Source organism: Phlebotomus papatasi, chromosome 2 (assembly GCF_024763615.1).
Source record: "Phlebotomus papatasi isolate M1 chromosome 2, Ppap_2.1, whole genome shotgun sequence".
Taxonomy (NCBI): domain Eukaryota; kingdom Metazoa; phylum Arthropoda; class Insecta; order Diptera; family Psychodidae; genus Phlebotomus; species Phlebotomus papatasi.
Genome location: NC_077223.1, coordinates 91,807,954 through 91,832,318, shown reverse-complemented (window position 1 = coordinate 91,832,318; position 24,365 = coordinate 91,807,954). Strand labels below are relative to the sequence as shown.

At 32.4% G+C, this 24,365-nt stretch overlaps 2 protein-coding genes across 6 annotated transcripts in view; one reads left to right on the top strand and one right to left on the bottom strand.

The window, feature by feature from the left end:
* Window positions 1-1,998: 1,998 nt before the first annotated feature.
* Window positions 1,999-10,319, bottom strand: LOC129802388 (ubiquitin-conjugating enzyme E2-22 kDa). Of its 2 annotated transcripts, XM_055848154.1 has the most exons (5): window positions 9,995-10,310; window positions 9,017-9,252; window positions 8,749-8,912; window positions 2,595-2,726; window positions 1,999-2,466 (listed from the first exon to the last, which is right to left on the bottom strand). In XM_055848154.1, exons 1-5 carry the CDS (start codon window positions 10,058-10,060, stop codon window positions 2,456-2,458), a joined length of 609 nt encoding a protein of 202 aa, XP_055704129.1. In that variant the 5' UTR covers window positions 10,061-10,310; the 3' UTR covers window positions 1,999-2,455. The 2 variants fall into 2 exon arrangements, with proteins under 2 accessions (XP_055704129.1, XP_055704130.1); XM_055848155.1 differs by having other exon boundaries at window positions 1,999-2,726; window positions 9,995-10,319.
* The window catches only part of LOC129802385 (ribose-phosphate pyrophosphokinase 1), a 23,659-nt gene continuing 8,571 nt past the window's right edge, over window positions 9,278-24,365 (top strand). Inside the window, exons 1-4 of one of the 4 annotated variants that reach the window (XM_055848149.1) lie at window positions 9,289-9,735; window positions 14,000-14,189; window positions 19,729-19,912; window positions 20,878-20,934. In XM_055848149.1, coding sequence (XP_055704124.1) covers window positions 9,645-9,735; window positions 14,000-14,189; window positions 19,729-19,912; window positions 20,878-20,934 — 522 coding nt within the window. In that variant the 5' untranslated portion in view covers window positions 9,289-9,644. Of the gene's footprint in view, window positions 9,736-13,992; window positions 14,190-19,728; window positions 19,913-20,877; window positions 20,935-24,365 lie in introns of those variants that run through there. The other 3 variants (XM_055848150.1, XM_055848151.1, XM_055848152.1) reach the window with 3 other exon arrangements.

Sequence of the window (24,365 nt, the reverse complement as noted above, 5' to 3'; positions counted from 1 at the left end):
TAAAAATTGTCGAAGTTTTTGTGTACTAAAACTAAAAATCGATATTTTTACATGTATTTTTTAGGTATGCTATTTTTTCTTATTAGTTTTTTTTCAATCATTTATAACTATGGCTTTGTTTATTGATAAACGTAAATTTTTGCTTCGAGAATTCAGAGAAGTCTAATCAATTCAGTATACTAATTTACTTGTATACTAATTTCCCCCCCCCCCTGCCCCTAGCTGGGTACGCCCATGGTACAGAGAAATCGTCAATCAGAGCAAGTGACACTCAAATCATCCAGTTTTTTCTCAGTGGAGATAGGAAAAATTCCTGCCTCCTGACAAAAAAAAAATGTTTGTATGATCAGTTGATAAATTTACTGTACTAATTTTCTTGTACTAATTTTCTAAAGTCAATATTGTAAATATTATTTTTGTTTCAATAAAAATTCTTGATTTATGGTCTGTACACATTGGGAGCAATTTTCGCCAAAAATCGTTTTTTTTTTAAAGGAAATTGCTTGCAGTGCGGCAGTGGACACGTCAAAATTTTATCAAAGAATGCAATTTTTGACAAAAAATACTCTCAAAGTATAGAGGCCCTTACTAATCACAAAAACGAAAAATTATCAATCACTTGAAAACTTTTTAATTTTACATTAAAATGGATTCAATTATTTAATTAGACTCGAAAATGTAACCATTTAATGATTATTTAAAGAAAAAAAGTAAGAGAATGAGGCCATTTACACCGCCGCATTGGATTAAGATTAGATTGTCCCAAAATCGGGTTTTGGGACAATTTAGACTCAATCTGATACGGCAATGTAAACTGTTTCATTAAAGCCAATTACACCCCGTATTAGACTGAGTCTGAATTGTCCCAAAATCCGATTTTAGGACAGTTAAATCTCAATCTAATGCGGCGGTGTAAATAGTCTCAATGATTTAGCTTTCATTACCGATGTAAAAGCCAAATTTTTCATCAAGACTTCTATTTAAAAAAAATCCTTAGTCAAAAAGTTTTGTGAATTTACTGTATTAAGTTTTTGTACTAAATAATTGTAGGATTCATTTTAAGGCAATATTTTCATAAGGGAAATTTTTATTATTTCAAGGGAAGTTATTAATCTTTTGATTTTTTTTAGATTTCATAGTTTTAGACCAAGATCTCTATAAAAAAATCTTCAGTCTACACGTTTTGTGACTTCACTGTACTAAATTCTTTGTACTAATTTTTCGAAGTTTAATTTTAATCCCTTACTTTTTACAAAGTGATTTTTTTTTAATATTCTGAGGGAAGGTATTAATAATCATCTAAAGACTTTTTAGTTTTTGGCCGAATTTAAATTAAATATCATAGAATCTGTGGCATTAACCTCCAAGTACTAAAAAGAGAAGCAATTGATTTTCCTTAGATTAAGGCTGTAAAGCTAGGTTTTGGAAGAAAAGATTTAGAACAAGATTTATTTATTGCAAAAAACATCGAATTAAACGCTTGGAGAATTTAATTTGATCATTAGGAGTTTAGTACAACGACTGTACTAATATTCATGTACTAGAATTTCAAGTTAAATTTTAAATTCTCTTTTTATAAATTAAAATTTTAATTCTCATGTGAATTAAAATTATATATCATAGTATCTTAGATAATAAACATCCAAGTACTAAAAAGGGAAGGAACTGTTTTTGCCTAGAAAACGGGTGAAAAAGGTAGGTTTTGCAATTTGTCAGGCTTTTTATTCCTTTATAAAAAAAAATCACTGATAAACACTTTGTGTCTTGAATTTGACCATTAAAAATTTAGTACAATGTACTAATGTTTTTGTACTAAAATTCCAAGTCAAATTTTTAGATCATCTTTTTTATAAAATTAAAAACCTCAGAATTTAGTGAGTAGCCCTTCAGAATAAGTCATATCGCAAAGTTAGCACGTCACTTTAGCCAAAACAAAGAAGAATCCGCAACATTTTCAGTCGGAACCAAATATTGTCACTGGTCGAAAATAAAAAAGAATGAGGATTTTAACACTTTATTACAGTTCAAATTTTAAGTTTTTTTCTTCTCAAATTATTTACTTGTTGTCTTCTCTCTTGCATTCTCAGGAATGGTTGTTTTGTTTTTTTTTTTTTGCAAAAAGACTTAAAGTAAGAATAATGCAAAATTTCTTTAGGCAAAAGAAAAAAGAAAAAAAATAGTATTTTATCTTTTCTTTTATCTTCCTTCAATGCAATTTTTACTCTCTTCCCGCGCATTTTGTTATTAAGATCATCCTCTTGCTGGCTCCCAAAAGTCTCCACATTTTTTTTGGAAGAGTCTTTCTCCAATTGATGAACAGTAAAATCTTCATCTGTATCTTCATTCTCTCTTTTTTTTTTACTTTACAATCTTCTCAAGAGTTTGTTGTCTTTATACAATAATTTTTATCATGCTTATTTCTTTTAAATTTGAGTTGCAGAAGAGAGATTCAATTTTACTGATTGGCTGTTTGAATAAATCAAAAGAAGTAATTGAAAAAAATATATATCAGAGGAAAAAAAAGGGAGAAAAAGGGGGACCATTATGTAAAAAAAAAGAAAGACAAACGGGGATATTATTGTACAAAAACTAACTAAATAAATTTTGTGTCGCCCTCTCAATGTCCCAGTTGTATCTGGATAGAGCCGCTCTCGCATCATTCTCCTCAATTCCCATGTCTTTGAGTCTCTGTATTTTTGCATCCAGTTCAAGAAAGTGAAGAGGACCTGTACGCAACACAGAAAACACGCTTTTTATTGCCCAACATCAAACAAAACGTGCAATTTGCCCGTTTTTCCCAATAAAATTTTTGAGGAAATGTCTGTCATAAAAAAACGATGCCTATTAATTTACTGTCATTTCCCCTGAAGAAAACCCTAACTTTAAAAAGAATTTATGAGACAATGAATTAATTGCATTTTTAAAGGGCTTTTAATGCCAAAGTAAATTGTATTACAGAACAAATCGGTCTTTTGCCATCGAAGGGGCATAACTCCTAAAAAATCCAAAACATCACAAAACTTTTCAATAAAAAAATCCTACTTCTGCTTTGTGTAAATAATTCCTTCCCAAGTAACAAAAGAACTGAATAATGAAAAGTTGTTTACATGGCAATTAATAGACAGAAAGGCACGCATTATTTTTAAGTTTCTAAAATAGAAAAAATAGCGTTTTTATGATAATTCAGCAAGTTAAAAAATCTCACAAGTAAGATTACATACGATAATTTTACGTCAGTTTTACGTTATTTATTCCTTACCCTTATTTTCTTTTTTTTTTATGTTCACCAAACGATGGCGTTGTGATATTTTGTTATACTAACTACACTAAGAATAACAGAATATTGTCATAAAAAAAATAGTGATAAGCCTAAATCAGCTTACACTAGATCCCGGTATTATGCACATTTTTGGGACCGAAAAAACGCGCGAAATGGCATTATGCATCGAGAAAATTTGCATACCCGCAGGGGCTTTCTTTTGAATAATTCGGCCGTAGAACGAATTTTGCTCGGAGTAAAAGTAGTCAAAACAAAAAGATTCAACTGTTTAATAGAAACGGATTAACAAACAGTAACTTTTGGGCCAGAGTTCTTCAATAAATGGTTAGAATATTTAAAAATTTTACCTTAATACAGTTATGTCTCTCTATATGCACATTGGGTACTTTTTTGATAATTCTCTCTCCGAATATGCGCAACTTTTTTTTTGAAATTCTCAAAGGTTTTTTTTTATTTCTTTTAATAAATTATCATTTTTTTATTTTTCTAGAATTTCCCGTGTTATTTTAAATATAATATGAAACAGAAAAAAATAAAATTAAGAAAATTAAAAACAAGAAAAATTAGTTATCAAGAAAATAATTTTCTTTATTACTTTGTCAAAATGTAAACAAACTGATTTTGAATGCAACCGACACAAAAGCTGTGCATATAGAGAGACAGCACTGTAAAAGAAATTAAAGTTTTATTCTGAAAAAGTTGCAAAATGTTTTTAAATTTCCCGCGTCGCAACGTAGTATACATTCAGGCGTATTTGAAAATTGATTTCATAAATTGACTCCCAAGGGTAGGAAAATTTGCATAATTGTATGTGCATAATCCCGAAGGACTTAATGCCGGGACTGAGTGTAATTTTAAATGAGATTCTTAACGTGAACAAAATAGCATTGCATGCAAAATCGATTTGGAACAAAGATGAGAGATATTATACAGCATTTTGGAATCAAATTTCTGAAAAATTGCAAACTTTTTATTTAAATCAATATATCTAGGATATAAATGAACGGACAGAAAGATAATATTGGAATATACACTAGAATCTCCACTATTAATTTGCCGCAAAACTTAATTTTATCGGTTGATCGGTATCCGAGATAATTCATTTTATTTATTTTGGAATACGTTTTTTGACCTCAGCGAGAATATTGTCCAAGTGACGAACTACGACACTTTTTTGACGAAAATTTCTCCAAATATGCAGAGGCCTTAATGGCTTCTACACACTAGAGAAATATATGTCCATATTTGACAGTTTCTGTTGCACAAGTGTACACGGTAAAAAATTTCGGTACATATTTGTTCCAAAAAGTAGCTCGTCCACGGACACCGAAAATTTTTGGAATAAATTTGTACATTCTAGGAGAAACAAAAAGATACCCAATATTAGTAATGAATTTGTTCAAAAAAAAATAGCTCGTCTAGTATAAAATCGTGTCCCTCCTCTCACACTCAGTTAGTCACCCGTCACCAACGAAGCAAGGAGGACGCCAAATCTGTGGCAATTTTCGTGCTACATGGTTTCACTTTTTTAATTAGAGATTCCCTTTCCCTCCTGCTGCCAGAACTCGCATATGATTTCGTCATGCACGCGTCTGTATAAAACACTCTTAAGTTGCCTTTTTTGATGTTCCTTATAAGCTTTCGCCACCGAAATCCATCTCGACTGAAGTATAGGCCTTAACTGTAAGACGAAATCTTTTACACGAATTTGCTCCCGACAATGGGAACAAAAAGATTCCCGATAAGAGTAACAATTTCGTTCCAAAAATTACCTCGTTCACGGACATCGAAAATTTGTGGAACAAATATGTTACAGATGTAGGAATATTATTTTAAAAAAATGTACCAATTTGTTCCTGATAGTGGGAACAAAACAGTCAAGTGCAACAAATTCTATTTCAACTTTCAGGAACAAATTTGTATAAAACGAAATCAAATCGAATTTGTAGATATTCCACCGTATCAAAACGGTTCCAAAAGAAAACTCTAACAAAATTGTGACTATATTTCATAACAAAACTGTAAAGAAAACTTTTTAGAACAAACAAATATCTTTTCTAGGTGCAAATCGATTCCAAAAAAATTTGTTCCAATATTTTGGTCAGTGTCCAAAAGTTTTTACCATGTAGGTAATTTTCTTCAATATGAACATAAATTTCCCTAGTGTGGTGTTAGCTTCCTACACATTTTGAGAGAAATTCATGTCAAAATATAACATTTTGAAGTAAATCCACTTTCGTATCAGTTATTCGTGGGCTACTCTTAAATATTAACGTGTAAATATGGCCACTAAAAGTTTAAGAGTTACTTGGGTAGGAAGTAATATTAATGACCTAAAAAATACGCTTTCTTTACGTTAATTTTTTAATTTGTACAGAAAATGTATCTGGGATAAAATTTAACATTTGTCCTTGCCTGAGGTATGAATAAATGATTAATATTTTAATTATTGTTTAGTATTAAACAATTATTTAAAAATTACCTAAAACTCTTAAAATTGAAAATCCTTTAAATAGATATTTTTGTTATCGAAAAAAGAAAAATTGGGGATAAACTTCTGTAGAACCTTCCAAGGTCCTTTGATTTTTTTAATGATTGCTGTGAGAAAACCCATTAACACTAATTGACGTCAGAAAATTGTTTGTTATTTATTTTTGAATGAAACAAAAATAACAACAGTGATATGATAAAACTGTTGAAAGCATATTTTCTTAACCCTTCAACTACAAAAGGTTTCAACAAATAAAGCACAATGATGGAGTGACACGTTATTGAAAGTTAAGTCCTAGATTTCTTAAATAATAATAAAGTTTTTTACGTGGTTTCTTTACTGCTACTTGACGGGTTTTAAATTTTTAGGATAAGAAATAACCTCACATCCGTCTTCATGAAAATGTCTTATTGATAACCTAAATTTTAAGTAAATTCCACTAAACCAATTTAATAAAATGTTTTCATCTTTAAAGGCATTTCTTTCAGATTCTAATCTTCAAGAAGAAAATTGAAATTGCTTTCTAAAATTTCATTTTATCAGTATTTTCAATAGATTTTCAATTTAACCTGTAAAAATATGAGAGACCTGCAACGATTTCAGGTTGCTTTTCATAATTGTTAATTGAATTTCATACACAGAATATTCAATTCTGAGATAAGGAAATCTTTATCTCAGAATTTTGAGAACAAACATTTTTAATGATCGGATCTGTTCTATTTCTGAGGTTAGAATTTGATACATTATAAAAAAAGAACCTTCTAGATTTTTTGTCCTGGCACAATTATTAACCAAATATTCCTGTACACACCAGACAAATCAATTTTACCACATAAAATATGTCGTACTTTTTTAGGTTAGGATTATCATAACCTAAAACTTAACGAATTATTTAAACAATTGGTTAATTGGAATAATTTAAGGTTATCTTAGAAACCTTAAATGCGCTAGGCATTATAATAGAAATTTTCAAGCAAAAATTAAAACATAAAGGAAAACACTAAATTGTAAAGTTCTTTTGATTTTAAAATTATCCAAATCTAACCTCAAAACATTTATTTTTAAGGGATGTTGCAATAAGGTTAAAAAAATTTCAAGAGTATCGTTTTCTGATTCCCATTAATGATTTTTCGATTTATTTTTAAATCTGTTTATAAGTTATGAAGGTTCGAGATCATTCTACAGTAGACTCTCGCTCAATCGGCTCATTTTCAATCGGGCGAAAAATTTGGTTGTCAATTTTCACATTTAATTATGAAGCTAATTTGCTCAAATTCGCAGTAGTTCTTCCTATTTTATCGTGATTCTTTATAATTGAGCGTTTTTTGTGGAATTTATAAAGGTTTTGACGCTCAAATCTATCGATAAACCGGATGACATTTCGCCCCAAATACCCAATTGAGAGAGAGTCTACTGTATTTGAAATGTTATGTCAGGTTATTCTCTGATCATCACCATCAAATTTCGAATGATTCAATCCTAGCTCTAGCACATCTTTTAGATCAGGAAAATTTCATGTAATCAAAATTAGCAACGCTTTCCTTCTCAAACGTTTTGGATATGTCTGTCCTACTCTTTCGAATCTTCTTCTTCTTTTGAATGTCATAACAAATTCAATTTAGTCAATTCCAATTTAAAGTGCGAAAGATTTGGGTAGACTTAAGCAAATCTTTCGATCTAAAGTGTGTGCCAGAGCTATAAGTATCCTATTTATATTTTATGTATGATCTAACCTTTTAGGCAATTTGAGGTTATTTTGAACCTAACCTTTGAATTCTGAATGGTGTACAAGCCTAATTTTTTTCTTTTTTAAATTTATACCTCCGTAATCTTTTAGATCAGGAACATTTCATGAAATCAAAATTCAATTTTATCTTGGACGTTTTGTATAGTCAATCCCACTCTGGTCTTCTTCTTCTTATTTTGAACGTCAGTACTAATCATCATTTACTTCAGTCCAATTTTCGATTGGAAAAAATGAAATAGATATTTATGCTAAGCATTTGAAAAAGAAAGTGTTGCAAATCTCTATTCCAGTGATTTTTTCCTGATTTAAAAGGTTCCGAAGATATAAAATTCAGATTTTTTTAGATTTGTATTATTCAAAATTTGAAGATTAGGTTCAAAACAACCTTACTTGCTAGTAATTTTCTCAGCTAGCGTAAGTGTGCCAAATTTCGGCATAGTTGCATGCAAGCGCTAAAGTCTCAAGTTTAAAATGTAATACTTTTAATACAAATTGATTTTTTTGTTACTTTTTTATAAGGAGTATTGCTTGGAACCTTCTAGACAGTTTATTGTCCTTTTTTCTCTAAAATTATTCTTGATATATTTTAAAATGAATAAAAATGTAAAGGTAGCATTGTTGGCCTATTCCGGCCACCTTCATTCTCATAGTTCCTTGCCCTTATGGAGTTTTTCCAATGCCTTTTTCAGATCATATTGCTCGTCGAAGCGATATTTTTTGTTATTTTTTCATTGTATAATCTCTCTAGGATATGCAAAAACCAAAAATTCATGGAAATTTTAGGAACAAAAAAAGTGGCCGGAATTGCAAGCTGACCGGAATTTGGTATACTTGGCCTAAATCCAAATTAGAAAATTATGCCTTGAGTTTGATATTTCTTTTCTTAAAAGGTTAGGTCATACATAACCCCAATTTAAAACTAACTCCTTCGGGAAATAGGAAAATCTAGCCCATTCTGCTCAAATAAACGAATAAAGACCAAAGACCGATATTGCTGTTCTTTTCATTATTTTTTTAAAGTAATATTCATTCTATGTAAAAATCCAAATAATTAGGTTAGAAATATTCTTTTTGAGGTTAGGAATGAGGGAATAAGACCTATTATAAAGTATTTTGCGTTCTTAAAGGTTGATTTAAAGATTTATCTCAAAATTGGGGACAGACAATCTTTTTCTGAGAAATATTTATGCTACTTGGGATAAAATTGTAAGGAAATGCTAAAGGACTTACCATTAGCATAAGCATTTGTCCAGTGTCTGGCGGTGAGGACAAACATTTCATAATTGTCTTTATACTGGGACGCCACAATGGCATCTTGAGGATCATCTGGCTCTGCGGCAGACAGAAGAGCCTGGAGTGACAGTAGAACCGTCCGCAGAGTCATTGCTGCTGCCCTGAAATCCCATCCCAAGTAACCAAAAGAAAAGTTTATCCCTCTGGCCAAAAAGTCCAAGATTCAGGGAAGGGGGAAGGGGGAGAAAGACAAAAAGAAACTCACCAATTCTCCTTGAGGATATCTAGGCAAATGGCTCCGGTGACGGAGGAAATGTTGGGATGCCAGATTTTTGTGATGAACCGCACTTTTGGCGGATTGAATGGGTAGGTTTCTGGTACTTTAATCTCCAGCTGAAATTTGCCCCCCTCGTAGGGGGTATCGGGTGGTCCGGCAATCTCACCCTTCAGTTCTGTCCAACTATCATTTATTAATTCTATTTTGATGCTACATTGTACGATCTGCAACAACAAAAAAAAGCAACACAAACGTGTGGTTGCATCCTTTAGTAGCTCCCGGAGAGCCGATAAACTCTTGACATTGATACGATCATTCCAATGTTATTTATTGATTAAACAGAACCGAAAAAATCTTGTTTTGCGTGGGGCATTTTTTGTGTGGCAAGGGACGAAAAACAAATAATTTCCCGTGCTTTTTCGTGGCAAGGAAGTCAAAGTGTGCGCAGTGTTTTGCGCATCCCTCTTGACAGTTTTGTGATCTCTTGTGCTGGGCATTTTCTTGCCCTTCCTAACACTTTCCGGACCCATCCACCCGGGCAGTGTGGTAGCTGTGGTAGTAGCTCAAGCTGCCCTGAGGCCAATGAAACAGTCCAGTGACCCCAAGATAGAAAAAAATGGACAACAATGCTGGGGATTCCATCAATGGGGATCAATCCACCAGTGAAGGCAACAAAATTCTCAATTTCCCCTCAACAGGACCAGTAGGTGCGTACAGAAAACCACCAAAACCCAAACTGCACACCCCCAAGGTCCCAACCTACACCAAACACCCACTTCCGGACGTCCGGAAGTCCATGAAAAAGCCCTTCAAAGCCAAACCTTGAACATTGCGACGTTGTTCCCACGAAACAAAGACAATTCCTGCCAAGTCATTCTACCTCAGACAACAAATTTTCACCCAAACTCCCCAAGCCCCTTCTGGACATCCCCCCAATACAGTTAAATAGTAAAATATCATGCATACTTCCTCGCTTTTTATCACTTCTTTGAACTCGCGTTTTATTCTCGAAACAGCCATGCTCGCCGCCATTTTGTTTCTGTTGCTGAATTATTTTCGCTACACATCCGCACTTTGCCCGTCCAACTACGATATCATAGCGCGTGTTTTGGACAATTTTTTAAGGCAGTCAAAACATCTGCCCACACTCTATTGCAAAATCCTGGAATTTGAATTGATTTTCCGTGAATTTTGACGTCTTTTTCCAAGCGAAATTGCTCTATTGTTTTTGCACACACTGAACTAGTGACAGCTCACACCAACACAAAAGCAGCAGCAACGCTGATTGGCTGAAGTGTCGATGGGGGAGACACCTAGTGGGAATTTTAGATTTGCAACAGGGATGGCAACTGCTATGAGAAACATTTCTTGAAATTTCGTCGCTTGCATCAAGCAATATCGTAAGGGTGGATCATGGGTTAATTTCGTTAATTTAAAATCCAATTTCCTAATTTTAACCCTTTAAGGACGATTGGAACACCGGTGTCCCATAAAGAAATTTTTTTTCCTGACTACCTAAAGTTATTTTTTCCTATGTCTGTACATAATTGTAAAGTAGAAGGTTGAAGGAATCTAGAATATTTTTTGCAAGTCTCTAGCTACTTGCTATGTAGTAAATATTTAAGCTCAAAAATGATGAATTTTTAAATTCTCAATATCATAATTGATTTTATTTATTTTTTATACCTTCAAATTTTTTTTAAGCAAAACCCTTTTGGCAATATAAACTACAATGTCAATTGGTGCTTCACAAATCTTCTCTGTGTCTAAAACTCATTATCTGTTAACAATTAATAGGTTTTCTGACTTGAAAAAAGGTTTAAAAACGCATAGGGAATGGATTTGATTTTTCACAGATAAGAATGATGTTCAAGTTCAGTGATTTTTTCTGACTACCATATTTGCTCTTAGATAGTAGCTGTTCCTCATATTATGTATGTCGATATGTACGAGTGTCTGAATAGCTAATCCTCTCTTTCCTTCTCTATACGCCTCCTTTTATTACATTTCACCTGTTCTTATATGAAATGTATAAGCAAGAGTGAAAAAGAGAGTGCTTGTCAGTAGGCTAGATAGAGATACCAGTATTTTTCCTCAAATATATAGATTTTAATGCATTTTATTTCCAAAAAATTATTATTATTATTAATCGTATCGAGATATATTCATTACAAAGGTAATCATTTTTTACAATGTTCATATCTCGTGTTAGAAGAATCTGCTAGTCAGTTTGTAGACTCGCCCAGGAGCGCCTTCCCCGCATTGTGGATGATTCTTCCATGCTCCCGGAGTTATTGGGCGTAGGCGGTGCATTATATTACGTTATATTAACAAATGAAAATGGTCTAAATTAGACATTCAGATCTTTGCACCGGGCGGGACTCGAAGTAAGTCGAGCCGGGGAATCGATCCGCCCAAGATCCAACTAAAAATACATATTTTAAAAAATCTAGACGTGACTCTGACAAACGGATTTCAGATTTGAGATTCTTAAATAACCCTATAACAAGTTCTGGTACTCCCGTAAAAGACTCCCACAAAAAGGTAAATTTTTTGCACAGTGGAATTAGTAATGTAGACTATAAAATGGTCAAATACTTCTTTTGCATCAAATCAAAGCCTTCAATAGTAGGAAAATTTTATTTGAAAACTAGAATTCCTTATTGATCGAGGGAACAAGCTTTTATGAAAACCGCTTAATAAGAGACATTACGAAGGTGGGCTCAAGAATATAAGCCATTATGAAGAGGATGAGTCGTTCTGAAAATTTTATTTGTCGATTCGTCAAAAAATAGGACTCCTAAGGACTAAATTACACTACTTTTAAAGACAATTCCATGTTATCTGGATAAGGATTTGGTACAAATTTATTGGCACATGGTGACTTTTATTTATTAAACTTCTCAAATACTGGTATGATATTCAAGTACAAATCACTACACGTCGCATCCGACAAATCCTGTTGCCTACAAACTGCCTGCAGTGACTAGAACCGCTAAAGAAGCCGCACTACTTGAGAAGTACAATTCTGCAGGTTGATTGGAATTCAGAAAAAATAGATTTCTTACATATTCTATCGTGTCTTCCGTCTATTTTATCTTATCTAATCATATCTGGGCTTATCACTGGTCATTTTCTATTTAAAAAAAAAACAGTTCATTTGAATTGGTTCTTAAGCATAAGAAATAGAGTCTGATCAATTTTGGCATAAGGGGAAGTGGGGCACCTTTGAAATTGGAACTTTTCTCCCATGTTTAAGTGGAATTGAGCCATATCATAATGTAACTTAGCTTCTACATCTGTTTGTGTAGCTAAATTATAACACGATAAGGCTCAATATTATTAAAATATAGGGGGAAGTGGAGCACTTTTGAATGTGGGGCAGCTTTGAAATTGGGATTTTTCACCTGTTTTTAAATAAAATTGACCAATATCATGATATAATTTAGCTGCACAAACAGATTGAGAAGCTAAACTACATTATGATGTGGCTCAGTTCATTTAAACATAGGAGAAAATCTCAATTTCAAAGCTGCCCCACATTTAAAGGTGTCCCACTGGTCCCAGTCCCACTACCTCCAGTAAGGAATGGATTAAATATTTTTTTTAACACATTAAAACCCGAGCCAAAAAACACGTAGAATACCAAACTGGCATAAAATTCCAGTGCAGATATTCTGAACAAAAATGCAATTTTTCAATACTTTTTCGTTCCTTAAGACTTCTACAGCAGTTCTAGGTCTTATAAATTCTTTTTTCGTATAAATATTTTCTCTGCTTCTATAAATTCTTATAAATATTGGAGCTGCTTCTTCGGGTTGAGAGATCACAACTTCGATGGTATGGACATGTTCAGCGCATGGATAGAAAAAGAATCCCCAGAATAGCTATGGAAGCCATTGTGAGAAGGCGTCGACCTCGAGGCAGACCTAGGACGAGGTGGCTGAATAAAATTCAGAATCTTGCCTTGGAACGCCTCGGGATCGAACCCGAATATCTTCCTGAAGTGGCGGAGGATCGACAAGCGTGGGCTGCTAATTTGGATGTAATGGGCCCGCGCCCCAATATGGATAAGCGGTTGAAAATGAATGAATGAAAAAAAATGAATATTTTTTCATTTTTTGTGGTTCTTGTATAAGTTTTCATAAATTGACAAAAAATGCCAAAGTGAATTTTCACATGTTTTCGTAATAAAATGCCGTGCAAAATGCCAATTTCTATTCAATTTCCTTTTTCCTAGCATTTTGGCAAGGATTTAATGACTCATATCAATATATTTTCTTGTAAAAATTTTATTTTTATAATTATATAGTTTGCGCTCTTTTTAGAAGATATGAAATTCCAACAGGAATTCTAAAAAGAAAAATAACGCGTAAAGTTAATTTTGACCTTATTTTACTTTACAATACCGCTCTATTACAATTGTAAGTCATTATTATTTAATTTTTATTTATTATTTTTACATTTTCACGTATTTTTTGCGATTTTTTCGAATCATAACAAAACTCAATAAATGTTAACACTTTTTAGGTTATGTGGTATAAGCCATTCAAATGTCCATTTCTGATGTCAAACTTCGTATATTAAAAAAGGTGGCATATTACACCAATTTGGTATTTTACGCCCATTTTTTGGTTTTTGGCTAATTTTTTTGATTTATAGAAAAGGTATTAACTCTCTTATGGCACGACTTAAATTCTCAATACATTCGTGTTATCACTTTAGCATAATATTGAATAGAATTCTTGCTATGGAGCTCTAAAGTCAAAATTGGAGTAAAATGCCACTTTGGTTTTTTAAGTGTTAATAAATAATCACAATTCAATGATTTAACGAGTTACGATATTAAATGATGCAAGCAACGTAATTTTGGAATACAGATGAAACATCCAAGTGAAACATGAATGAAACATTCCATGCCACTGCCATTGCCAACTTGACGGCAATAATTTTTTCTGTTTGCAATGCCAGTCAGTGCGATCCGCGCCAAAGCCCTTGCCCGCAATCAATTGGAGAAAGCCACCGTGATACAGTCCAGGATGCCCAACATCAAAGTGTTTTCGGGGACATCGCATCCGGATCTGGCGCAGCGTATTGTGGATAGGCTGGGAATTGATTTGGGGCGCGTTGTGACGAAGAAATTCAGCAATTTGGAAACATGGTAAGTCTCCTTTGGACCAATATCACCTTTTTTTCTTGTCCTTTTTACATTCCTTTTTAAGGAATTTTCTACCTGTTATGGTGCATTGTTCCGTGCTGGGGTGTGTTAGCCTTCCGGGAAGGGCTGTTGTGGGAGTGCTTGGGAAGAAATTCAGTGATTAGGGAGATTTGTTTGAGAAGTTGTTGCTTGCAAAAATGGCGAGTTTGTGTTGGTTGAAAATGTGCTCAAAACGCCCACGATTGGGACATTCTGGCTTTGATGTTTCATTCACCTTCCCGGAAGGTTCTTAGGAGACCACCTGGGGTGTGTGTACGGTAAAAAATGAGCCTGTTTGGCTGCTTTTAGTGTTACATAAAAATCTGTCCTCGGAGGAAAAAAACGTCAATAATTGTGAGGTTATGGTTGTCCGGGAACCATGCGCAGTTAGATAAGGGATGCAAAATCCTGGCAATTTATTGCTTCTCTAGGTATTCCCATGGGCCAATTTGTTGATAGACAGCATGATAGATATGTGGGTAGGTCAAAGAGTTGGCATTTATCCATATTTACTTAGTGATCAGGTGACGCGTGTCTGTTGTGTTACAAAAAATCCGCAACAGCAGCAATTTCTTAAGATTACCGAGCGGTTCCGAGGAGTTTATTTATTCTCTGGCGTGCTTATTATGTTGCTGGCATAAACAATGATTGGGTACATGAGAGAACAAGGAGAAGGGCGCAATTGTTTGATCAATGTTTTCGTGCAGACAAAAAAAGAGCAGGGAGAAAATCAATTCGGCTTCCCCAAAATATCTTCCTCCTCAATTCGTCTCCATGGAGAGAAGAGGCATTGAAATGTGCTGGAAGTCAAGTGGCTAACAATTTAACTGACCACGTGTTTGAAAGGGAGGGCAGAACGTCTGTCGGCGAGATAAGATAAGGCCAGAGAAGACGTATTGAAAGGGGGCAAAACAAGTGGCTGATTGCTGACGAAGTTTGTGATGCTGTGGAGAGATGTGCTCCTCCCCAGATAGATGGATCTTTTTCTGGCTCATAGCAGATAATCTTTGACACTGTTTACTGCACTCGGAAAAGGGTTCTTGCAAAAAATCAATCACTGATAAATCTTTGTGGAATTGGCCAAATTCAAAAACAACTTTATTTACGAGGAAATTGCTGCATCGATTTAATTTTGAATAGAATTTTTTTATAATTCCTTAGCTTAATATATTCAGATAAATTTATAACATTTACGTATTTACAATTTGGTCCTCTTTCCAATGTGTCCATCGCCGTCTTAATGTTGCTTGTTGCTTCTAACATCCAGGACAAAATACAGTAGACTCTCTCTCAATCGGGAATATGGGGCAAAATGTAATCCGGTTTAGCGATAGAATTGAGCGTCAAAACCTTTGTAAATTCCACAAAAAGTGCTCAATTATAAAGAATCACGATAAAATAGGAAGAACTACAGCGAATTTCATCGAATTAGCTTCATAATTAAACATGAAAATTGTGAACAAAATTTGTCGCCCGATTGAAAAAGAGCCGATTGAGCGAGAGTCTACTGTAATGGAAAAGCCCCTTTAATTTTGTTTTTTTGAGGTTAGACACACTTAACCTCAAATAAAAGAGAGTTATTTTCATGGCTGATCACTGAAAGTTTCGAGATATTGATGATTGTACAATGCACAATTAATTGGGTGTCGACGGTGTCGAAGATTCCTTTTAATTATTCATTAATGCTTTCCATAACTCAAAACATTTCATTTGTCTCTATCTTTAGTGTTTTCCTTCTTCCTTATTTATTCTGGAAATTCTCATATCTTTATTCTGCAACAGGCATTTCTGATATCTCCACAAATTGATGAAACTTGAACCCGGAGTTCCCAATTCTTCCGAAATATTTATGTTTTGGTTTTGAGTTTAAATTAAAATGTGTTTTGTTTTAAATATTTTGAGGTTAGGATATAATATCTTTTGAAATTAACAAATTACACTCTTCAAATATTAAAATAATCTGAACTGTATTTAATTTTCAAGTAGAGAAATTAGTTAAATTTAAGGTTGTTTTGATTTTAATTATGTTTAAAATAGATTTTTTGAGGTTATGACCAACACACCCTATTATTGTAAATTATTTTAGTGAAAATTATTCACCCAAAGTATCCAAAAAATAGTATTAAATATTTAGGTTAGGGTTATTTCAGGCCTAGCCTTAAAAATTCATGATATATTTGATGTAATGAAGTAGATAACCTAAAAAATAGGCAGTCCCTAAATTCACTTCTAATCCATTCAGTCAATGTACCAGAAATACTTGAGTTAGAATGTTCATATTTTGGGATAAGTTCCTTACAGATTAATAGATGAATTTTCTGAAAAGAATTTTTTTAATATATTATGGGGGCGCGAGGAGCCGCTGTCAAACACACTTCTTAACGGTCACTGAATTTAAATTCTGTGCATTAATTCATTACAAATTCTATTGCCTTAGATAGAGGAACTGTCCAAGAAAACAAATTGGCAACTAGAATTCAAATAAAGAAAGGGGAAAGAGGCCAATTTTAACAAATTCAACAGAATGTCGCATTTTCCGTCCGCCATTTTGAGCAAAAATTTTGCATAACCTTCCGCGAAGCAAGAAAACAATAACAAAATGTATTTTAATTTCTGTCGGACTATTTTTCTCAAGTAATTGAAGAACTAAAGTTATCAAAAATCCATTCCCGACAGCAATTCGGATAAATATTGCCCAGGAATAAATCATATAAAATCACTCAATTTGAGTATGATGTATAATACCATGGTAAGGAATGGGTTAAGGTTGTTTTTTTGGAAATTTGAAGGACAATAAGCTTGATTTTTCTTCAGAACTGTATAAAAATGAAAAATTTGAAGAAATTTAACCTCTAAAATCCATTGAGGTTACGGAATAACGCAAGCGTTCCTTCGGAATTTTGATAAATCGATTAGGATACTTAAATTGAATAAAAAAAAAACAAGAGTTTTTACGGTTTTTACTGTCTTTGCCATTTCGATCATATTTCCGGAAATATTTTAGGTTAGGCCGAACATAACCACAATTTCCATAAAAAAAACTTTGTCAAACAAGAAGATTAGAATGAAATAAAACATTTAAACGCATTGCTAATATTTCTGATATTAGTTAAACACAAAGAATTAAAAGAGTTTAAGAGTGAGATTATTTTGAATTTAATATAAACATGTGATAAGCCTTGAAATTATAGAGATGTGATGTGTAATTCCTTGTATCTGAAAAACTTTAAACTGCGGATTATCTCTGAAACTATCACTGATAGAATATAGAATACAAAAACTGTACATTCTATAAATGCTTTTCAAACTACTTTCTAACATTTAAGCTAACTTGAAGAAAAGTAGTGTGCCTGAATAATTTACATGAAAATTTCCGTAGCCCTCGAAAATCCAGGAAAAATTTCGTGAATTACGAAATACGAAATTACGCGTATCCGTAAAAATTTCATGATTCACGAAAATCTGCAAAAGATTTCGCAGCCCGTGAATATTTGCGAAAAATTTCATGTCCTGTAAAAATCCGTAAAAACTTCGCAGTCCGCCACAGTCTGCGCAAAATTTGGCGATCCGTGAAAATCCGCAAAAATTGCTCTACCCAGGAAAATTTCGTGGTTCGAAAATCCGTGAAAAATTTGGTGGCTTGCGTAAATCCGCGAAAAATTTCATGGCCCACGACATGAGTTAGCAAAAACTTTCGCAGCCTTGAGCTTGACAATCTGCGAAAATTTGGTGTCCCGTGAAAATCCGCGAAAAGTTTGGTAAAAATTCGCGGAAAATTTCAAGGTCCGCGAAAAATTTCGTGGTTCTAACATTCACGAAAAATTGCATCACTCGTATAAATCCGCGAAAAAAATTCATGACCCACGACGAAGATACGAAAAAAATTTCGCAGTGCGAATAATCTGAAAAATGTCGTACCCTGTGAAGTTTTTTTTAGCCCGCTACAATCCGCGAAAAATTTCGCGACCTTACGAAAATCCGCAAAAAATGCAATACTCCAAAAAATCACGAAAAATTTCTCATCCCGCGACAATCCACGAAAAATTTCATGGTCTGCGAGTATTCGCGAGAATTTCGTGGTCCGTGAAAGTACGCGAAAAATTTCGTGACTCTCGTATCCTTAAAAAAAATCATGTCTCACGAAAATTCGCAAAATACTTTTCAGTCTGTGAAAATTTGCAGAAAATTTTGTGTTCCGTGAAAATTCTTGAAAAAAATTACAGTCCGCGAAAGATTTTGTGGTCCGCGAAAATCCATGAAAATTTCGTGGCTCGCGTAAATCCATTAAAAAATTTTTAACCTTGATAAAAATTCTAAAAAAAAATTCACAGTCCGTGAGAATCTGCGAAAAATTTCACGATCTGCGAAAGTTGCAAAAATTATTACTACCCATAAAAATCCGTTATAAATTTCGCATCCTGTGACAATCCACGAAAAATTTCGTGATACGAGAAAATTCGCGAAAACTTCCTGGTTTGCGAAAGTCCATGAGAAATTTCGAGATATGCAAAAATCCGCAAAAAATCGTAGTCCACGAAAATCCGTGAAAATTTCGTGGCTCGCGTAAATCCATGAAAAAATTCATAACGTTCGATAAAAATCCGTAAAAAATTCGCAGTCCATGCAAATCTACGAAAAGTTTCGCAGTCCGTGAAAATTCGCGAAAAATTGCACGATCTACGAAAGTGCAAAAAATATTACTACCCGTAAAAATCCGTAAATGAGAAATTTCGATAAATTAAATGAGATTATTACTACCCATAAAAATCCGCAAAAATTTCTCATCCTGCGATAATTCACGAAAAATTTCGTGATACGAGAAAATCCGCGAAAACTTCCTGGTTCGCGAAAGTCCATGAGAAATTTCGAGATATGCAAAAATCCGCAAATAAAAATCGTAGTGCGCGAAAATCCGTGAAAATTTTGTGGCTCACGTAAATCCGGAAAAAATTTCTCAGCTCACGAACTATTGGGTAATTTACGAAAATCCGCAAAAAAATTTCACTCATTCATTGAGCCAAAAGCGGATTCCATGCCACTTATTCCGTTTTTTTTCCGTCTGACGCTATCAGCGAGGTTTAGTTCAGCAGAGCTACAACGTGAATATAAAATGGTTGAAATTGCATTTATGAAGATTTCGAGAAAAATAATAAAAATCGGTTTTAAACCGATTTTCCGGGAACTAATTGCATTGAAATCGTCTATGTTTAATGTTTTAAAAAATTATGAAGATATTCCTTTCCAAATCGAAAAGGACAGACCGATTTGAACACTTTGAGAAAATCGGAATTTTGAATACAGCCGAAGTCATCCGAACCATTCCGACATTTTTCTAATTACAAATTCTTCCTAAATTAAAATAAAATGCATTCATTTCTAATGAGAACATCAAATTGATAACAAATTTATTGGATTGAGATTTAGAGCATAGGTTTGCTCTAGTATGTGCCTATTTTTTTTTGTAAAGATTGTAGATTGCGAACTTTGTTTCCCTTTTTCGCAGTGTCGAAATTGGGGAGTCCGTTCGAGGCGAAGATGTTTACATAGTGCAATCGGGGTCTGGGGAGATCAACGATAACCTCATGGAGCTCCTTATCATGATAAATGCATGCAAAATTGCATCAGCTCTTCGGGTAACGGCAGTTATTCCATGCTTCCCCTATGCTAGGCAGGACAAAAAGGACAAGGTAGGCAATCTTTTTTTTTCTTTGATTAAGATTTTGGATAAAAATTTTGGTTTTCAGAGAGAAATGATTTACTTATTTATTTATTCGTTTTTATTCGAAAGTTCTATATTTTTTTTCTTTTGAAAAAATCTCAATTTGTTCAATATTTCTTCCTCATTTCTCGTCTGCTATTTTTTTTATTTGAAATATTTTTTTTTTCTCTTAAATTTTGGGATAAAATGTGGAAGCTGATACACACAATCTTTTTTCTTTGATTTCTTTTTCAATATTCTTTTAGCTTTTACTTGATCAAAAAAATCCTAATTTGATTTGTGCTGTAAGTAAGAGAGAGAGAGATGTGTGTTAAATAAATTATTAAAATAATAATATTTTATAATTTAAATTGTCGAAAAAGATAAAATAAAAATTAGGTTTCTTGTATAACTTGAAGTGAAATGTGATTGTCTATTTATTTTTTGTATTATTCTTTTTCTTTATTTTTCCCTCTAGTGTCCTTTATACCTCAAATAAACTTACATTTATTCGCTCTACATTATACAAAAAAATCAAACATTCTTTCCTTTGAAAAAAAAAAGTATCTTGGTGAGAGTTTTGAAAGAAATTGTTGAGAAATTAATTGTACAGCAAATTGTCGATTGAGCTTTTATTTTAAAATTGGCTGAAATGTTTTGCTTGAAATAAAGAATCATTTTGCAAATTAATTGCTTCTTGGTATAAGGAAATCTAAAAATAAAAACTTGTCCATTTGTATTAAAAAAAAGTGTTTATAAAAAAAACTTTAAAGCTTTTTTTCTACGCTCTTGCATTCATTTCTCTAGGTGTTTGTTTTTTTTTCCTTGAGTGTCTTTAATCAATGTATTTTTTATATATATTTTTTTAAATGAATAACCAAAAATGTTTTGTTTTAAAAAACATTTTTTGAGAAAAAAAAAGAAACAAAACTGATTTATTTACTCACCCTACAGACTGGTGGAGAAACCCAAAAGGTGAAAACTCTTAAATACAACGAATGGAAGTTTAGGGTATTGCTTTTCTATTTTTCTATTATTTTCTGTTTTTTATTAATCATTTTGTCTAATGTTTTGTAATGCCTTCGAAAGGTTTGTTTTTTTGCAATCTTTTAATCATTTTAAATAATAAAAAGTAATTTTCATTATTTAACGAAAAGGTTTTCATCCATGAAAAGGTTTTTTTTTCTAGTAATAAAGGGGTAGTAGAATTTATATTTTCTGGATAAAAAATTCTCCAGGAAAGGTGTTTCTGGTTGGTGTCTCTGCTAATCAAGCTTCTGCATGCAAACTAAAAAAAATTTGCACACAAAATCATAAATTCATTTTAAGAAATCATTTACAAGAGAGAAAAATAAACAATAATTTCTTTTATGGACATTTCGTCTGAACTTTTACAAGTATTTGGAATTTTATCAAGGATTTGGATAACAGTTTTAAAATGATATTACACAAGAAATATTTGGTGTAGAAGTAAAAATAAGCAAGTTTGTTGACTCTTATTCCACTAAAATTAATATTTCTACTTGATTTTCTATAGATTTTAAATAAATTTGGAAATATGAGAAGGTTGAAATTACCTACATATTAAAAAAATACTACGATTATCCTAAGTGAGTAACATGATTTTTATAATAATATTTCTAACGATTGTCGTAGCAAAGAGTAATTTTTGAACCGAAAGTAGATTTTACATTGATACGATATAAATAAATTGATATTTTCCACTTGAATTCCCAGGAATTGACGGATAATCATTGTTAAATCTAACTTTCGGCAGAAAATAGACTTTTCGCAAAGAAAATTATTGTAACTATAAATATTACTACGATAATCATGTCATTCCCGTTATATTCGATAAACGTAGTAATTTGTGTTACAGTGGAATTACTACGATCATCATGAGAGAAGTAACACGATTATCATTGTAATCTTTCTAACAATTTTCGTAACAAAGAGTGAATTTTTCAACAGAAAGTTGAAACTTACAACGATTATTATTTGAAATTAGTGGATACAGTCTAAAGGAGTCAAATTTTCAAACTTGAATTACCAAAAATTGACGGATAATCATTGTTAAATCCAATTTTCGGTTGAGAATGAACTTTTTGCTATGAATATAGTTGGAAATGCAAATATTCTCACGATAATCGTATCATTCCCATTATATTTGATAACCGTAGTAATTTGTGTTACAGTGAAATTACTACGATCATCATGAGAGAAGTAACACGATTATCATTGTAATCTTTCTAACAATTTTCGTAAGAAAAAGTGAATTTTTCATCAGAAAGTTGAAACCTACAACGATTATTGTTTGAAATTAATGGATACAGTCGAAAGGAGTTAAATTTTCCCGCTTGAATTCCCAAAAATTGAAGGATAATCATTGTTAAATCGAACTTTCGGTTGAGAATGAACGTTTTGCTAAGAATATAGTTGGAAATGGAAATATTCTCACGATAATCGTATTACTCCCATTATATTTGATAATCGTAGGAATTTGTGTTTCAGTGGAATTCTTATGATTATTGCAAGGGGAGTAACACGATTATCCTAGTAATGTTTCTAACGATTTTCGTAGCAAAGAGTTAATTTTTTAACATAAAGTTGATCTTACAAGGATTATTGTTGAACTGATACCGAAATGATGAATTTTATTCCCAAGTATTACAGGGTAATCATTGTAAAATTCAACTTTAATTTGAAAAGGAAATATTACTACGATAACTCTGTCACTTCCATTAGATACGATAATCTTAGTAATTTATGTTGCAGTAGAAAATTACGACGATTATCAAGATTAAACTGACCGATTTTGATTACACTCAACGAAAGGTTGCTCGATTGCCCTTTTACTTTTATTGTTATTTTTATTTTGTAATATTTTTCGAACTACATTCTGTGTAAGTACAAACGTCGTAGTTTCTCTTAGTTAGAGAAGGCAGATTCTAAAAATGGTTTCAACTTCAAAGAAATGACATCTTAACTTCTTGTGAATCTCATTAGAAGACTCATGCGATTTCTTGTTTGAATTTCGAAATTTTTCAAATAAAAATAGTGACAGACAATACATTGTTATTAGAAAAATCAAAGTAACAAAGTTTATAATATTTCTATCTCGTTGCAATTTCCAACATAAGAATTAAGAAACTTTTTTAATATATTTTTTAATGAGATTTTGTATTTTTTTTTTCAATAGTTTAATGCAAAAAAAATAGATCGAATGTTCAAAATTCAGTTTGTTTATCGAAGATTCATTTATTTCATGTATTTTTAGAATAAAAACTTTCTTATGTAAAGCTTTGTAAATTGGAAATTTTTCGACAATTGCTTTCCATAAAAATTGTACACTGTTTCGAAATAACATAGAAAATCTGCCTAATTTTTTTTTTAATTTTAGCCGAAGCATATTTAGGGGGATTATAACAGATGGAAGGGAGATTTTATCTCAGGGACGTATACCACTTAGATAATTTTATTCTGGTGCATAGCACTGTCTGGTACATTTTAAATTGGTATCGTTTAGCTCTTTAGCATTTTACTCGGGTGCTTGCAATAAAATATGAATATTTTGGGAAAAACTGTTTGCATCATTTAATCGATAAAATACTGATAGTTGGATATTTGTTGTAGGACCTGGATAACGTAAGTCCAGAGCTACGATATTAAAAATATATCTGCAAAATAACTTACTGCATAATGCTGAGGTTCCAAAGGAGTTAAGCAAGCCAATAGAGGACCGTTATCCTTTTTAGCCGAGACACTTTATCATTTTGGTCTGTGAATAGGCGGTTTGTGCCTACACTGACAAAAAAACGGGGTTGCGATTAAGGTGTAAAAATATATCAACATTTTTTAATGTTAGTTTTACACCTTTTTAAGAGTAAAATTAACATGAAAAAGCGTAACTTTAACCCCTAATACACCTAAAAAGCATAATATTTACACCGATTTCGGATCAATACTGCAGAGTAAAATAAACATTTCCGGAATGCTATTTTAACTTTTTCGGATTTCTCTCAGTGTACACTGAGAAAAAAAGAGGGTGCGATTAACAGTTTTTCCTCAGAAATTTAACACTTTAGGTGTAAAAATTTATCAACATTTTTTAATGTTAATTTTACACCTTGTTAAGAGTAAAATTAACATGAAAGAGGATATCTTTAACACCTAATACACCTAAAAAGGGTAATATTTACACCGATTTCGGATCAACACTGCAGGGTAAAATTAACATTTCCGAAATGTCATTTTAACTTTTTCGGATGTCTCTTAGTGTAGGAACTAATTTTCGGTTACTCTGTTATTCAAACTTGCTCATTTTTGTTTCAAAACTTTGGTTTATTAAAATCTAAAAGTTATCCAAAATTATGCTATAAAAAATAATTTTAACTGTGAAAACCTCGTATTATAATTTCAAATGAATACAGCTTTCCACATTT

What these genes read in the sequence shown, in the direction of transcription:
- LOC129802388 (XM_055848154.1), bottom strand. Translation starts at nt 10,060, where the DNA reads ATGGCGGCGAGCATGGCTGTTTCGAGAATAAAACGCGAGTTCAAAGAA. An exon ending in AAGTGATAAAAAGCGAGGAA is followed by an intron (nt 9,253 to 9,994) that starts GTATGCATGATA and finishes TTGTTGTTGCAG; the next exon opens with ATCGTACAATGTAGCATCAA. An exon ending in GATATCCTCAAGGAGAATTG is followed by an intron (nt 8,913 to 9,016) that starts GTGAGTTTCTTT and finishes ATGGGATTTCAG; the next exon opens with GGCAGCAGCAATGACTCTGC.